Source organism: Prunus avium, chromosome 8 (assembly GCF_965620075.1).
Source record: "Prunus avium chromosome 8, drPruAviu1.hap1.1, whole genome shotgun sequence".
Classification (NCBI taxonomy): Eukaryota; Viridiplantae; Streptophyta; class Magnoliopsida; order Rosales; family Rosaceae; genus Prunus; species Prunus avium.
The window spans coordinates 32,675,911-32,692,207 of record NC_142291.1 but is presented as its reverse complement, the minus strand read 5'-3'; the positions used below and the strand labels follow the sequence as shown (position 1 = coordinate 32,692,207).

Genomic DNA, 16,297 nt, shown 5'->3' with positions numbered 1-16,297 from the left:
CAAAATTAATATTCCAACAAAAAACACAAAGCTCAAAGAAAACAAATTGCATCTGCTCCAATGAACAACTATTTATTTTTTACAGTGTCTTGCAGCTCTAATCATTTATGAGCATTTACCCTAACAGCTGAATCCCGAATTGGAACTTCTCATTCCCAAATAAAAATTAGGAACAATTTCTTATTTAATAAATAATTGAGCATAATCGAGAGTAACAATTTCTTATTCCCAAATAAAAAAAATACGAAGTTTCAATTTAAACAATGTGGTGGCAAGGATGACAAACCCATTTTCTCAAAATAAAATGGTAAAGAGATAAAGAATTTGTACAACTTGCAGGAATGAATGTGACTTGTGTGGCTCTTGAGTGATTCCGCGAATAAAATGGTAAGGTCTTGCTACTTTTCAAAGCTGGCATAGAATTCTTTTCAAATCAGTCAGTGATTGGTGGAAAGATCAGAATAATTATGGGGCAGGGCAGGGCGGAGACTTGTTTGACCGCACTTCATATATGAACGGAACTGAGACTTCATCATTGGTAAGATTATTTTATCAATCTGAAAAAAGAGAAGAAAAAAGAAAAGCTGCTAATATGGCCGAAGGTGTTGTTTCAATAGTGCTCGAAGGGCTCAGCAAGCTCATCATTCAGGAATTGAAATCCTTGGGTGGAGTAGGTGGTAAGGTTCAGAATGCACAAACCAAGCTACAAATCATGCAAGGCTAGACGCAAGACAGGGACGCGATGAAGCAATACGCATTTGGGTGGCAAGTGTCAGAGATGCTGCTTATGATCTTGAGGATGTCATTGAAACTTATGTCTTAAAAGTGGCTTTCAAGAGGAAACCAAATGTTTTGACAAGGTTTACTTGCATCTTCATAAAAGGAGTTAATCTGTATCAGATTGGCTCAGACATTGAGAAAATTACAACCGAAATTTCACAGTTGAGTTCAATTATGCCAAGTTTTAACCTACACCAAACAAGGGAGAGTGGAGGTGACACTTTTTTTCAGAGGCAACAGGAACGGAGGATAGCTTATCCTCATCTTCTCGAACCTCATTTGGTTGGGTTAGCCCGTGTAACAGATATATTGGCTACGCATTTGATCAAAGAAAAAGGTCCCCGAGTTGTTTCTATTTGGGGGATTCCCGGCTTGGGTAAAACCACCCTTGCAAAACAAGTTTATCATCATGGTGAAGTTAAGCGTCATTTCAATTGTTTTGCTTGGGTGTGTATCTCTCAACAATGCCAGGGACGGGAGGTTTTGAAAGAAATTCTGACAAAACTCATTTCTCCTACCAATGAGCAAAGATAAGAAATTGCAGATCTGGGGAAGGATCAAATAGCATAGAGGCTTTGGAATACGCAAAGAGAAAAGAAATGTTTGGTGGTGCTCGATGACATTTGGACCAGTGATGCGTGGAGCTCTTTGCAAGCTGGATTTCCAATGAATGAGGAAACTGAGAGCTGAATTTTACTCACTACTCGCAACAAAGAAGTTGCTTCATATGCGGACAAACATGGTTTCCTCTTCGAACCACAGTCGTTGAATGATGATGAAAGCTGGGAACTGTTTGAGAAGATAGCAATGTCTGGAACGGAAGATACAAGTATGTTCTCACACAAACCTTTTATCTCTGTTTTTCTTTTTTATCAATTCAATGTGTCAACTAACTTTTTCTTTGTCACTCTAAGAAAATTCTACTATAGATTATTCAAAACTTTTACACTATGAATTGAGAATCACTATGCCTCTACATGAAGATAGTAGTTTTATTATCACAATATTTATTTTCAGAAAATAAACTCAAAACCTCTACTCTAAAATTACTTTTCTTCAACAGAAAGAACATGTACCTAACAACGCCGGATATGTTGGAAATATGCCCTAAAAGCCAATCATATGATGTAATCTTTTAGGGCATATTTCCAACAATCTCCCACTTGCACTCTAAAGCCAATCAGCCATGTATTTGATACCCATCTTCTCGAGATGTCGATCCAATTGTAGCTGAGTCATAGGCTTAGTTAGTGGATCTGCTACGTTATCTGCCGAAGCTACCTTGAGGATGCTGACTTCTCTGAGAGATATATATTCTCGAATTTTATGAAAGCGCCTATCAATGTGTTTGGAATTGTGATGAGACCTTGGTTCCTTAGCTTGAGCTATTGCCCCATTGTTGTCACAGTACAAGGCTACTGGTAATGCTATGGTTGGAACCACTCCGAGATCAGAGATGAACTTTCTCATCCAAACAGCTTCTTTAGCGGCTTCTGACGCTGTTATATATTCTGCTTCAGTAGTGGAATCGGCTGTAGTACTTTGCTTACAGCTCCTCCAACTTACCGCTCCGCCATTCAGAGTGAAGACATATCCAGAGGTGGATTTTCTGTCATCAACGTCAGACTGGAAATCTGAATCAGTGTAGGCTTCCATCCACAACTCTGATGTTCCTCCATAAACTAGGAACATGTCCCTTGTTCTTCTTAAGTATTTTAGGACACACTTGACAGCTGCCCAGTGTTCTGAACCTAGGTTTGATTGATATCGACTTGTTATGCTTACTGCATGACTAATATCAGGCCTTGAGCACAACATAGTATACATGAGACTCCTAATTGTTGATGCATAAGGGATTCTACTCATGCGCTGTATCTCTTCGGGAGTTTTAGGGCACATGGCCTTAGAAAGGTGAATTCCATGTCTTACAGGAAGAAAACCTTTCTTGGAATCTTCCATATTGAATCTTCCTAGCACCTTATCTATATACAAGGATTGTGACAGTCCAATAAGTTTTCTAGATCTATCACGATAAATCTTGATTCCAAGTATATAGGATGCTTCTCCCAAATTTTTCATAAAGAAGGTTTTGGACAGCCACTTTTTCACAGAGGAGAGCATTCCAATTTTGTTTCCAAAAAGCAATATGTCATCCACATACAAGACTAGGAATGCGATTGCACTCCCACTAACCTTTTTGTAAATACATGGTTCATCACCATTATGTGAGAAATCAAACGATTTGATTGCTTCGTCAAAACGAAGGTTCCAACTCCTAGAAGCTTGCTTTAGTCCATAAATGGACCTTTGTAGCTTGCATACTTTATGAGACTCAGTTTTAGACACAAACCCTTCAGGTTGATCCATTAGTAGAACCAAGAAAACTTATTGGACTAATTATAACCCTCTCAATGTTCCCCATTGTTGTCTTTTTATCCATATGTCAAACAAGAAACTCCAAGTTGCAATAATGCAAATTAGTCCTTAGACCTGAGGCACCATGGTTGTCTTGTGGGAAGGTTGTGGATCTTTGATGATGCTATAAAGACATGTCCTAATCACGGATGTGTTACAAGCATTGTTGGGATTCACGATTAACTCATGGAGACATGTGAGTGTACAACATGGAATCTCTATCCTTCAGTAAAGAAGGAGAATGCTCGGAAGATATGATTAAGCAAATCTCTGATCAGAGTATTCGGTATGACTTAGAAGGATGTTCTTGTCATACTAATACAAGTCATATAAGACGTGACAATCTCATTAGGGGTTTTGACATGCACCATGCCCTAGTAATGAGATTAAAAGCATTGTAATAGGGAAGGACCGTATTGCATTGTAATTCCAGCTGAATAGGTTCTCTGCTTATTCTACTTAGCTTGGATATCCATGACATACTGCTAGGTGTCACTCATGGATGGTGGAAGCCCTAAGGACTAATGATCTTAACTAATAGGGAGAATTAAAAATGGGTTTTAATTCACAATCAATTACGAAGAGTTCAAATTGCCCACGACCTTGCTAATTAGAACCTAATGGATCGCACACCGTTGAACTTGAGTTATTTGAGAAACCGTTATGGAGATGATGAATTGAAGAGATCAATTAAGCTTTGTTGATTGGTTAAGGTAAAATTAATTATGGAATTAATTTAAACGACACGTGATGTCGGAATAGGCTTCAAACGGGAGTTTTGAATTCCGGGCTCATTGGGCTTTATCCTTTTGGACATGGAGATTGGGTTGCATGACAACATAAATTAAATTGAGCCCAAAAGGCCCAATTTCAAGGGATGGACGTTCATATGGGCTTTTGGTTGCTAGAGTCAACTTGTTGACTCAAGAAAAAGATGACTATCATCTTTTTGAAGCCTAAGGGGTCATTAGTGAAAAACAAGAGAGAGAAAGAAAGCTCTAGTCTTCCAAAAACTCTCTCTACACTTTCATACCATCTTAGTGAGGGATCACTAGCATCATCCTCTCACTAAGCTCATCATCTTCTTCTCAAGCTCTAGTTGGTGAAGAGACTTAGAGGTTACCTATTTTGGTGACTTTTGGAGAACCTCCTAAGTTGAAGTTTTGAAGGAGTCATTCAAGCTTCAACAACAAGGTGGAGATTTTGAAGGAGCCATTCAAGCTTCAACAACTTTGGTGGAATTTGATCATAGGGTTGAAAGCACGCACCAAGGGTAACTCCTCCTTCCAATCTTACTAGAAGTATGTTCTAGGAAAGTAGTACAACTATCACTTGGCTTAAAAGATTCATGGGAAAAGTTTTTGTTTTTGAACTCATAGATGCATGCTTAAGCTTCCGTTGCCATGATTTTATTTATCTATGTTGATGTTCAAATGAAACTCATGATTTTCTAAAGGTTTCCTTCAGGATATTCATATCCCTAGAAAACTATAGTAGAAAGTAATTTTCAAAAACCCTTAGCACATGATTTAGTTAAAGTTTTATATTGTTCTCTAGCAGATATCGGGATATTTCTATAAGAAACTCTGTAGTTCATGTTTATATTTCTAGAAACTAATTTAGTCTAATTGTATTAAACTTCATTTTAATTATCAGACAACAAATTCGAGAATTTACTATACCCCATATCCACGGTGTGACGTTCTGCAATGAAATAGAAAACTCAAAAAGTAGCCCAAAAGAAAAATCAGAAACTTATGAGTTGTAGAGTGAAAATCATTGAAGTAAATTAATGATAGAATGGCACAATTTGTTTTGTAGACTTTTCGTGCAATTGAAGACATGTAGTTACTAATGTGGTCTGAATATTATTTTTCAGACTCTAAAATTTATGAACAGAAGAAAGAGCTAGGAATGGAGATGCTTCAACATTGCAAAGGTTTGCCACTAGCCATCACAGTGCTTGCAGGACTTCTAGCTAGAAAAGACACAGTTGAGGAGTGGAATACGGTGCATAAGAATGTTTATTTATGCATATCTAAGAAGAGGCACGTACCTTGGGTCCGATTACAAAGGTGAAGGATTTGAAGGTGTATTATGGTTATTGGAATTGAGTTACGATAACTTACCGTATTACTTAAAACTATGCTTTCTATACTTAGCCCGTTTTTCGGAAGATTATGAAATACCGGTGAGTACATTGACTAAACTATCGATGACAGAAGGTTTTATATCATCGACATCAGTGGAAGTAATGGAAGATGTATCATATATGTGCTTAAGTGAGTTAGTGGGCAGGTGAATGGTTCAAGTTGGAAAACATGGTTCGAGTAAGAAGATCAAGACTTGTCATCTCCACGATCTTATGCGAGACTTATGCATGTTAAAGGCAAAAGAGGGGAACTTTGTCCATATTATCAATTATTTTGTAGCTTCGGAGACCAAGGAAACTCCAAACGGTAGAGTTCAAAGACTTGCCATCTATTTGGACAAAATGGTTAATACAAATGGTCCGGGAAAAGATGAAAATTATGGACATGTTAGGTCTTTGTTATACTTTTTCCCATGAAACTACTACCACGGGAACGCATAGATATTATGGTCACTACTAAAGAACTTCAAATTGCTTAGAGTATTGAAGTTTGAAGGTATGTTGAGTCAGCACAAGTTACCGGGTGAAATTGGGAATCTAGAGGTTTTTAAGTGTAAAGGATAGTGATACTCCAACGGTGCCATCATCTATAGCAAATTTGGTATGTTTGCAGACTCTAGATTTACGTGTCAGGTTTTTGGGGAATGAAATTCCAATTGGAAAAGTGTTTTCCAAGATGGAAAAATTGAGACATATATATTTACCCTTACCCTTACCCATCAAAGGCTTTCAATTTGCAAGAGAGAAACGAGAACGTCTGTTATTTGCTACTGAGGCAGTCAATTTGGAATCGGTAGTCAATGTTTGTATTCAGGCATCATCTGATCTAGTTGATTTTGTAAAACTAACCAACCTTAGAAAATTGGGAATTTCACATTTGACAGTGGACTCTAGGAAAAAAGGGAGAAAGGGACAAACATCATATTTAAGCATCTCCACTCTCTATCGATGGCCTCTGGCCCTGGTTTGATGAAGGCTTTACCAATACCATGGAATATAGTATTAAGCTGTCCTAATATATACAAGCTACGACTACACGGACATATCACAGAGATACCAGAAAACCTCATGTGCCTTAAGAACCTCACCAAGCTTACACTGATAAAGTTTGATAATCTCAAGGACGACCACATAAAAGTATTAGAGAAGTTGCCAAGCTTGAGAATGCTTTTTACTAAGGTCGGGAATTTTCCAGCACCTCTTGTTTGCTCAATGGGAGGCTTCCCATTTCTTGAATTTCTTTTTCTTTATTGGTTGGTGGAGTTTACACAATGGAAGGTGGAGAAAGGAGCCATGCCTAGTCTCTGTAGATTGCACATTGAGCATTGCTTAAAATTGGAGGCAGTTCCAGATGGGCTCCAATATATTACTACCCTCAAGGAATTAACCATCAAAGCAATGCGTCCTGGATTCTATAGTCGGCTTCGGGAAGGAGGAGAGGATTTTTACAAAATTCAACATGTGCAGTCTGTTATTATAACAAATATTTGGGCATAAGAAGATTCGGGATAAATGGTATGCTAAATTTTGTTTTTCTTTCTGTTTTTATCTTTTCTTATTTGTGCCTCTTGATGACCCTCAGTGTATGCTCTTCTCTTTCCAGAATGATTTCGATCGACGCAAAGTAATGAGGGGTGCTCCATGGACTTTTGACCGATCCCTTTTGGTTTTGGCATTCACTGATGGCAGCGTGGATCCTATGACAATCCCGCTAGAGATACAACACTTCTGGGTTAGAGTCAGGCGTATCCCACCGATCTTCTTAACTCCGGCTTTGGGTGAAAAGATTGGTAATCATCTTGGCACGTTAGTGGCGGTTGATAAAGGGATGAATGGGGATTGGATCACACTACGGCTTAATCCAGATGAACAGGCAAAGCAATATGACATCGAATATGAACGCTTACCCTTTTTCTGTTTGTTTTGTGGCCGACTTGATCATTTGGGGTCGGGTTGTGCTTTGAAAATGTCTGGTGATGTTGTTACAAAACAATATGGACGATGGAAAACACAGATAAAGGATGTGTTTAGTATCAGGGTGGTTAGTGGCTCTAAAGGTCAAACGGTTGGATTGGGACCCTGTAGTCGGTTACAAGCTCAAGCAAAACCACAACGGGCTCCTTTGTCTGGTGTGGTTCCATTGTTTGGTGTGGTTTCGTTGTCTGGTGTGGTTCGTTCTTTTGAGGAAGCCTTCGATACCTCTAACGGTGGGGTGACACTAATGGAGGGGAGCATGAGACAATGGTTTTGTTGGCAGATGGGGCTTCGAAGAAACGCAGAATTATGGGGACAGAAGTTGATGAGCAGATTTTAACGAAATCTAAGCCCACTGTAGAACAACAGTTTTGTGAAGTTCCGGTAACGACTTGCTTTGATTTTGGGGGTTCTAGCCTTAAAGGGTTGCGCTTTGGAGGGAATGTTCCATCGGATCTTATAGAGAATGTGGGGGTTGGTCCTAAATCATCTATGGTGTCTAGCTCTGACAGGCAGGTTGCTGTGGGAAAGAGAAAGAGTGTCAAGGTTGGGGGTCAGCGTGCTCGGGGCAGACTTCTAAAAGCTAGTGTTGTGGAAAGTGTGGGGGATTCGAGTTTGCGAAATACTGCTAGTTCTACTGGCAAATCCGTGATGGGCGCCGATGAATGGGCCCATCACGAGAAATGACAATATTATGCTGGAATGTTCGTGGTTTGGGTAATCCACGAACATTCCGTGCTCTGAGGTACCTACTCAGAGACAAAAAGCCCGATGTCATCTTCTTATCAGAAACCAAGAAGACGATACAACAAATGGCAGGTGTAAGTGCACAGCTAGGTGCACTTGGGCATTTTAGTGTGAGCCGAAATGGCCGAGCTGGTGGTCTGGCTTTATTGTGGCGGCACGGGGTGAAGGTTTCTATTAGATCTTTTTCTTCAGGGCATATTGATGCCATGATTGAGGGTGTGACACAAAATTGTTTCCGTTTTACGAGTTTTTATGGTAACCCGGACCTTGCATCGCGGAAACACTCTTGGGAATTGTTACGTCATTTGGCGGATGGGTATTCGGGTCCTTGGGTAGTGGGAGGTGATTTTAATGAAGTTTTGGAGCTTAATGAGTATTTGGGTAGACGATATAGACCGGCGTCTCAAATGCGGGATTTTGGTATGGCTCTTGAGGATTGTGGTTTGACATCGATGAAGTATAAAGGTTACAAATATACTTGGACAAATAATCGGTCTGGGGATGACAGAGTCCAACTTCGGCTGGATAGAGGAGTGGCAAATACTGCGTTTTTTCTTGCTTTTCCGGGGGCGATAGTTCATCATGTGAACTCTTTGGTTTCTGACCATCTTCCTGTTTTTATACATTTTGGGGGCTCAGAGTCGGTGCGTTGGGCTCGAAGATTTATGTTTGAAGAAATGTGGACTGAAATTGATGGGTGTACGGAGACAGTTGCTCAAGCTTGGGGAGAGGAACAAGGTGATGTGGTTACTAAAATAAAAGCTTGCCAACAGTCCTTACTGGGTTGGAATAAATCCAAGGTGGGCCATATTCCCATGCAGATATGTCGGATTCAAGGGCAACTTGATGGATTAAAAAATGAGCCGCAAACAGATGATGTGGTGCGATGTCAGCGTAGATTGGCTGGGGAGTTGGATATATTACTCGCGAGAGAGGAGATGCTCTGGCAACAAAGGTCTCGAGTTTCTTGACTTAAATATGGGGATCGAAACACAAAATTCTTTCATGCACAAGCTAAACAAAGGGGACGAAGAAATTTCATGCAAGGTATTTTTGATGATCATAATGTGTGGAATACTTCTAACGAAGCCATTGGTTCTGTTTTTTGTGAGTATTTCAAGAAGCTATTTACTAATAGTGGTGAGACTGATTTTAGTACGGTACTGGCAGCAGTGCAACCTAAAGTGACTCGGGAACATAATGAAAGACTGAGTCAGCCTTTTACTAGAACTGAATTGGAAGGTGTGCTCACACAAATATTTCCCACTAAATCTCCTGGTATTGATGGGATGCCAGTTCTGTTTTATCAGCGGTACTGGCACGTGGTTGGAAATGACGTAGTCAATTTTTGCCTAAATGTACTAAATGGCGGGGCGAGTGTGCGAGAGATCAACCATACTCTCATTACCCTTATCCCAAAGGTGGACAATCCAATACGAGTTACTGAGTACCGGCCAATAAGTCTATGCTCGGTTCTTTATAAACTGATATTGAAAACAATGGTGAACAGAATGAAGGGTATTATGCAGGATGTCATCTCGGAGTACCAAAGTGCCTTTGTTCCTTCTCGGTTGATTACTGACAATATTATTGCTGCTTTTGAAAGCATTCACGCCATTCAGAGAAGGGGAGGAAGTGCTCTAAAAAAGATGATATTGAAGCTTGATATGTCAAAAGCCTATGATAGAGTGGAATGGAATTTTCTCGACTGTATGATGAGGAAACTGGGGTTCAACAACAGATGGGTGGATTTGATTATGGATTGTATTTCTACTATATCCTTCTCGGTGAAAGTCCGAGGGTCGGCAATGGGTTTTATTACTCCTTCTAGGGGATTAAGACAAGGGGACCCTCTCTCGCCTTATCTTTTCCTCATTTGTGCAGAAGGTCTTTCGGCATTGTTGTCTCAGGCTCAAACGAATAAGCAAATTCGCGGTGTTGCAGTGGCCCAAGGCGCTCCTATTCTTTCTCACTTATTTTTTTGCAGATGATAGTTTATTATTATGCAATGCCCATTTATCTGACTGTTATAATCTGATGCTTCTTCTCAGAATCTACGAGCGTGCGTCAGGCCAAAAAATAAATTTTGCGAAGTCTGCAGCGAGCTTTAGTTCTAAAACAGATCCAATCATGAAGTGCCTTATTTCTTCCATGCTGGGAGTACGTATTGTGGATTGTCATACACGTTATCTGAGGTTGCCCACTATTACTGGACGGAGTAAACACCGTTTGTTTAATTATGTGAGGGACATGTTGTGGAATAAGCTTCATATGTGGAATGCTAAATTGTTGTCAACGGCAGGGAAAGAAGTTCTTATTAAGGCAGTGGCTCAGGCACTCCCAACATACACAATGGGGGTGTTTCAATTGCCAAAAGGTTTATGTCAGGATTTATCTGCAATGGTGGCGAGATTCTGGTGGGGGAAGTCAGGAAAGCGGAGCATACATTGGAAGAGTTGGCAGAATCTGTGTCGGCCAAAATGCTTAGGAGGATTGGGGTTCAAAAATTTTGAGGCTTTCAACCAAGCCATGGTAGCCAAACAAGCATGGCGGCTGTTGGAGAACCCTTCCTCTTTGGTTGGTCGAATCCTTTGAGCTCGCTATTTTCCGAATGGTGATTTCCTTACAGCTGGATATGGTCAGTCGCCTTCTTTAATCTGGCGCTCAATTCTATGGGGAAGACAAGTTATTGAACAGGGTCTTATTTGGCGCATTGGTGGTGGGACATCTGTGAGGATCTTTCATGATAAATGGATTCCAAAGCTGTATACCTTCTTACCTCTATTAAATGGAGGTCTTTCTGTGGAGGCAAGAGTTTCTGATTTAATTACAGCGTCGGGTGGGTGGAATAGGCCTCTCCTGGATTCTTTTAGTGACGAGGATTGTTCGGCAATTTTGAGCATTCCATTGCCATCAGTTGGGCATCTTGAAGATAAGCGGTTTTGGTTTTTCTCAAAAAATGGTAAATATTCTGTGAAGACTGGATATCGTTTTGCATTAAGACTTTGTGATAGAGAGGTCAATGGGGAGATTGGAGGTTCCAACTCTGGAACTCAGTGTACTTTTTGGAAAAAACTTTGGCATTTGGAGGTTCCAAATAAGGTTAAAATCCTACTCTGGAGGAAAAGTTTAAATATTTTGCCTACAGCACTAAACCTTGTTCATAGGAAGGTACTAGTCTCAGCTTTTTGTTCTGGTTGTGGGACGACGACGGAGGATGTTATCCATGCTTTTTGGGGTTGTAAACGCAGCAGAAGGTTTTGGGCACTAACTTCCTTCAACATTGATTCGGTGGCTAGATGTTGCTTCGATTCAACTGCACCAAAATGGATTCAGCTGCATCCTCAACTTGTGATACTCGCAAGTGCACGAGCCGTTCGGTAGTATAGCATATGTAAGTGCGAGGTCGATCCCACGAGGATTGGTGATTGAATGATCCAATTCGTTTCCCTTACACAAAACAGAAATGAAAAAGAAAATAAATAAAACAAGAAAAAAAAGAAATAACTCAAGCAAATAAGTTCCCAAGTTCAATTAGATTAACGGATTGATTCTAGCTAAAGTATGATTAAGCCATGGTGTTTGGTCAAAACCTTGTGTTCCTAATTCCCTAATTTGATCATTTGTTGTCTAACCTAAAATTAAGCATTAGGAACCCATTAAGCATAGAAGAACATTTTAAACAACCAAGTATGTATCTAATCCCTGTTGTCGAATGTCCATACATACTCTTCCTATCCATAGTTCAATTCGAATTAAAGCATGGTGTTTACTCTTAATTCAAACCAAGATAGCTAACATGCAAGCCTAAATGGTGATCAATCATTCAAACTAGCATATTAACTTATAAGCATAATGAATAAGAACAAAAATCATAATTTAAACTTGGAAACTAATTAAACTTGAATACTTAAGAAAGAATGTACATTACAAAAAAAAGTAAAGTGGAACTAAGAAAACTTGAAAGAAAATTTAGTAAACTCATTTTGTTACAACAATTGACAACTTGAAAGGAAACTAAGAGAATTTGAGGGAGAGAAGGGAAGGGAGCTCTAGAGAAGTGTTTGAGAGCTCCCCCCCTTGGGGTGTGTTTTGAAGCTTGAAGGCTATCTCTATTTATAGGGCTAAGAGGGAGGAACATCATGATGGATTCCCACACCATCCTTCATCTTTTGCTGCTGCACCTCAAGCATCTTCACATGGGTTCAAAGGTGATCAGTTGTGGCTGCCTTTGCTGCCAACCCATGTGGTTGCCTTTTGGTTGCTGAAAAACGAGTTTTCTGAACCAGGCTTGGTGTAGGAAGGCCAGAGGTTTCAAAACGTATCCCATGGATCTCCAATTTGGATATGTTATACTAGACACCCATTGGAACAACTTCTATGAAGAATGTATTCCCATCGGAGCAGTAGAAGTGTGCGTTTTGGTACTTGCAAGTTGGCTGCCGAACAGAGACTGGAATTGACTTCATTTCATTTCTTTGCTTCACATGCATGCACATGCTTTCTCTATAATAACTCCAGCATGTACCAACTTGCTCCTTTAGAATTTCATAGCTGGAAAGCCTCCCAACTTCACTCATTATGTTGGGTACAAAGTCAGTTGCAGCTGGGGTGAGGCACATGGCTAAAAGGAGGCACATGGCTAAATGCTGGCAGCAGCAAATCTTGCTGAGCAAGGTTGGGTGTTGGACGGGCTGAGCACTCCACAAATGTCCAATTGGGCTGAAATTTTGATATGTTGTAGTAGACACCCATTGGAACAAGTTTCATGAAGATCTTCACCTCATTCGAGCCCCATAGCATGCTGATCCAAGGCCAAGAAGTTGACCTACGAAATTGGGCTGGAAAGGGGTTGTAGCCAAAATGTGTTTGTCTTTAAGCTCATATTCCTCATATGCCAATCAGCCCTTAACATGCATGGATTGCATCAAATGTGATCTCTTGCTATCTTAACCTACAAAACACACAAACATAGGTAAGTGACTCAAAATAAAGAGAAACTAAGCAAAATCACTAAGTAAAGAAGGCATGCAAGTGTATGAAATTATGGACTTATCAAAACAGAAAATGAATTAAAAGCACAAGTTTAACTCAATAACATAACCAAATCATAAGCTAGAAGGGTACAAAATGATATACAATTATGAACCGATCACTAGACAAGGATCTTTTGCTGATTTCTTGGAAGTTATGTTTCATACTCTGTCAGACTGTGAACTGGAACGTTTTGTGTGTTGTTGTTGGAGAGTTTGGAAGCTTCGCAATGAGGTCCTCTACGGAAAGACCGTTGATGGGCTCTCTGAGATTGTTGAGGGGACCATGGAGTTTTTGGAGCAGTTTAAAATTCATAATGCTCGCACCAAGCCACCAAGGGTGCCACGTTTTATTAGGTGGATTAAACCTCACACCCCTTCGTTGTTATTGAATTGCGATGGGGCGATTGGACAAGCTAGTTGTAATAGAGGGGTGGGTGGTGTCTTAAGAGACTCTGCAGGTAACTTCATTTGGGGGTATGCGGATCAAGGTCCAGCAGGTTTGGATGTTGTGGCTACTGAATGTGCTGCTATACACATGGGATTACTGAAGGCTGCTGAGCTGGGAATCTCTGATTTCTTGGTAGCATCAGACTCGCAAGAAGTTGTGGCTTTACTGAAGGGAGGTGGGGAGCTATGGAGTAATCTGGGTAACCTTGTGGATGACATTAGAAGGTTGCTAGTACATTTGTGTGTTGGTGATGTTTTTTTTCAGCCACGTTCGGGTAATCGGGTTGCTCACTCTTTCGTGCAGTTTGGGCTACGAGAACAGCATCATTCTTTTTGGGTTGGTCTTGCTCCTGACTGGCTTGTATCTCTGTTAGTAACAGACTTGGAGGGTGGGTAGTTGTTTTTAGTTATCGGTTTTGGATGCTGTGGTACTCTTTTTCCTTGACCGGATTTCCTCCATTGGGGATTTTTATGGCAAGGTTTTAATGAGGCCACCTCTTGTTGCATCCATGTTTTGATTGCAATTTGTACGGTTGATGGTTGGAATGAAAGTTTATTATTCTTTGATAATAAAAAAAAAAAAAACTTTACTAATTAGTATTTGAGACATTGGGTATTTTGGTTTGGGTTTTAATACCTAGGAAAGAATTGTTATTTTGGATTAGGCCAAAGAGGAGGCCCAGATTCGTTGGGCCAGCTTAAAAATAAAAATTGAAAAGACAATGTTATCCTTCTTCTTTAAGAGCAAGTCCAGCCATCCATCAAAACCGGGCAAAAGGCCCCCTGGGCAAGCCCAATGCGACTCTAGCGGCAGAGAAGAAGCCCGGGCAAGTGGTGGGTCCCACCAACCTGGGCAAGCCCACAGGCAGATCTTGCCTGGGCTGAAGCCCGAAGGCGCTGACGTCAGCCCTCGTTAATTCAAATTTTTTTTACCGTTGGCGCGTGAATTTCACCCGCCAATAGTAAAAAAATTTGACTTCTGCCGCCGACGTCAGCGCCTGCCAGCCCCAACAGGCAGAAGCCACGTGGCGATTCCCCAGCTCTTTGATCATTTTTTTTTTTTGCAGAAATCCGACGATCCTCATTTTTTCCGCAAAAAGAAATGCAAAAAAATTCAAATTTTAAAAAAAAAATACCAAAAAATTATGTATTTTTTCCCTATAAATACCTATCAATTTTATTCACCTTCCACACCAAATCTTCATACCAACTCTTCTCCTTGCAATATTTTTTCCATTCCACTCACATTTTTCTACAAGTTTCCATTTGTATCAAAAAACAAATGGCCTCTTCTGTCGAAGCCCGAGGCTCTTGGAGTACTGTTGAAGATGTTGTGTTGTGTGAGTGTTGGGTGAAAGTTAGTCATTGCCCTATGTCCGGCAATGAGATGAAGTTTTCTCAAATGTGGAAAAAAATTCATGAAGAATTTGTTGAAAGATTCGGTTCGGGGCGGACGGAAATGGCCTTATCCTCCAGGTGAAAATTTTTGAATAAAGAGTTAGGCAAATGGAGGGATGCCTTGGCAAAAGCTAGGGAGAACCATAGAAGCGGTCAAAATCTTACCGATGAGGTAAAATATTTATAATTCTCGTTTTATTCAATTTAATGTATCAATTTTTTTTCTTGCATATTATAATTTTTTTTCTTGCATTTCTAATTTATTTATATTTTGTTGCATAATAATTTTTTTGCTTGCATTTGTAAATTGTTTATATTGTCTTACATATTTATTGTTTTGTTGCATAATCATTTTATTTCTTGCATTTATAAAATGTTTATAATTTGTTGCATAATCAATTCTTTTCTTGCATTTCCAAATTATTTATATTTTCTTCTATATTCATTTTTTTGTTGCATTTGCAATTATTTATTTTTAATAGATCGTACAAGCACAAATGTGGTTCGGAGCAACGGGGCAAGGCAAAAAAACTTTCCATACTCACGAATGTTGGGAAATTGTGAAGAATTGTTCGAGATTCAAAATCATTTGCACTACTCCGCCGGTTATGTTGAATGAGACGCTGCTCCACGATTCGTCGACAACCGATTCGCCATTGGACTCCCCAATGGATCAAGACTCACCACTCCCACGTGCGCCGAGACCTATTGGGAGAAAGGCGGCAAAGGCAAAGAAAGGGAGCACTTCGAACAATGAATGTGCACAATTTTTGGAGCAAATGGCTAAGAATAGTGCAGTGAGACTTGAGAGAGAGTTGAAAAGAGAAGAAGTGGACAAGGCACGATAGGAAGGCACGACAGGAAGCATTTTCAATTCAAAGGGCGAAGGCACAAGAACAAGACATGGAGGATAGAGATATGAAAATCATGGCCATGGATACCACCCATATGTCTCCTAACACAAAGTCATACTGGAAAATGAAACAAAGGGATGTGATGAGAAGAAAACTTTTTCATGATGACGGACCTAGCAATACGGATTGGTTAAATGATGGAAACCATTAGGTTGGATTAAAAGATTTGTCATGTATTAAGAATTGTTGTATTATTTCCCTTTTATTCAATAAAGAAAGCATTAAATAATATGACTATGTATTAAAAATATTTGCAAATGAAAACAAAGTTTAATTAAAAACAAACCTTATTTTATTGCAAACAACACACAAAATAAATCATAATTAAGAACAAAACAAAACATAATTCCAAACACACCACACACAAAATAAAGCAATCTTAAAAACAAAGCATTAATCTTGTCTTCATCCATTGTGATTGCCTTTCATCTCCC

The 16,297-nt window shown here is 39.8% G+C and overlaps 1 protein-coding gene and 1 pseudogene across 2 annotated transcripts; both read left to right on the top strand.

Annotated features, from left to right (window-relative positions):
- The first annotated feature begins 433 nt into the window (after nt 1-433).
- LOC148292577 (putative disease resistance protein At1g50180) lies at nt 434-6,849 on the top strand (annotated as a pseudogene). The gene is made up of 2 exons (XR_015826486.1): nt 434-1,609; nt 5,075-6,849. The product of XR_015826486.1 is annotated as a putative disease resistance protein At1g50180 (transcript).
- A 1,155-nt stretch (nt 6,850-8,004) lies between these two features.
- Nucleotides 8,005-9,039, top strand: LOC148292576 (uncharacterized). Its single transcript, XM_088245873.1, has one exon. The coding sequence runs from the start codon at nt 8,005-8,007 to the stop codon at nt 9,037-9,039; it is 1,035 nt and encodes a 344-aa protein (XP_088101999.1).
- The last annotated feature ends 7,258 nt before the right edge of the window (nt 9,040-16,297 follow it).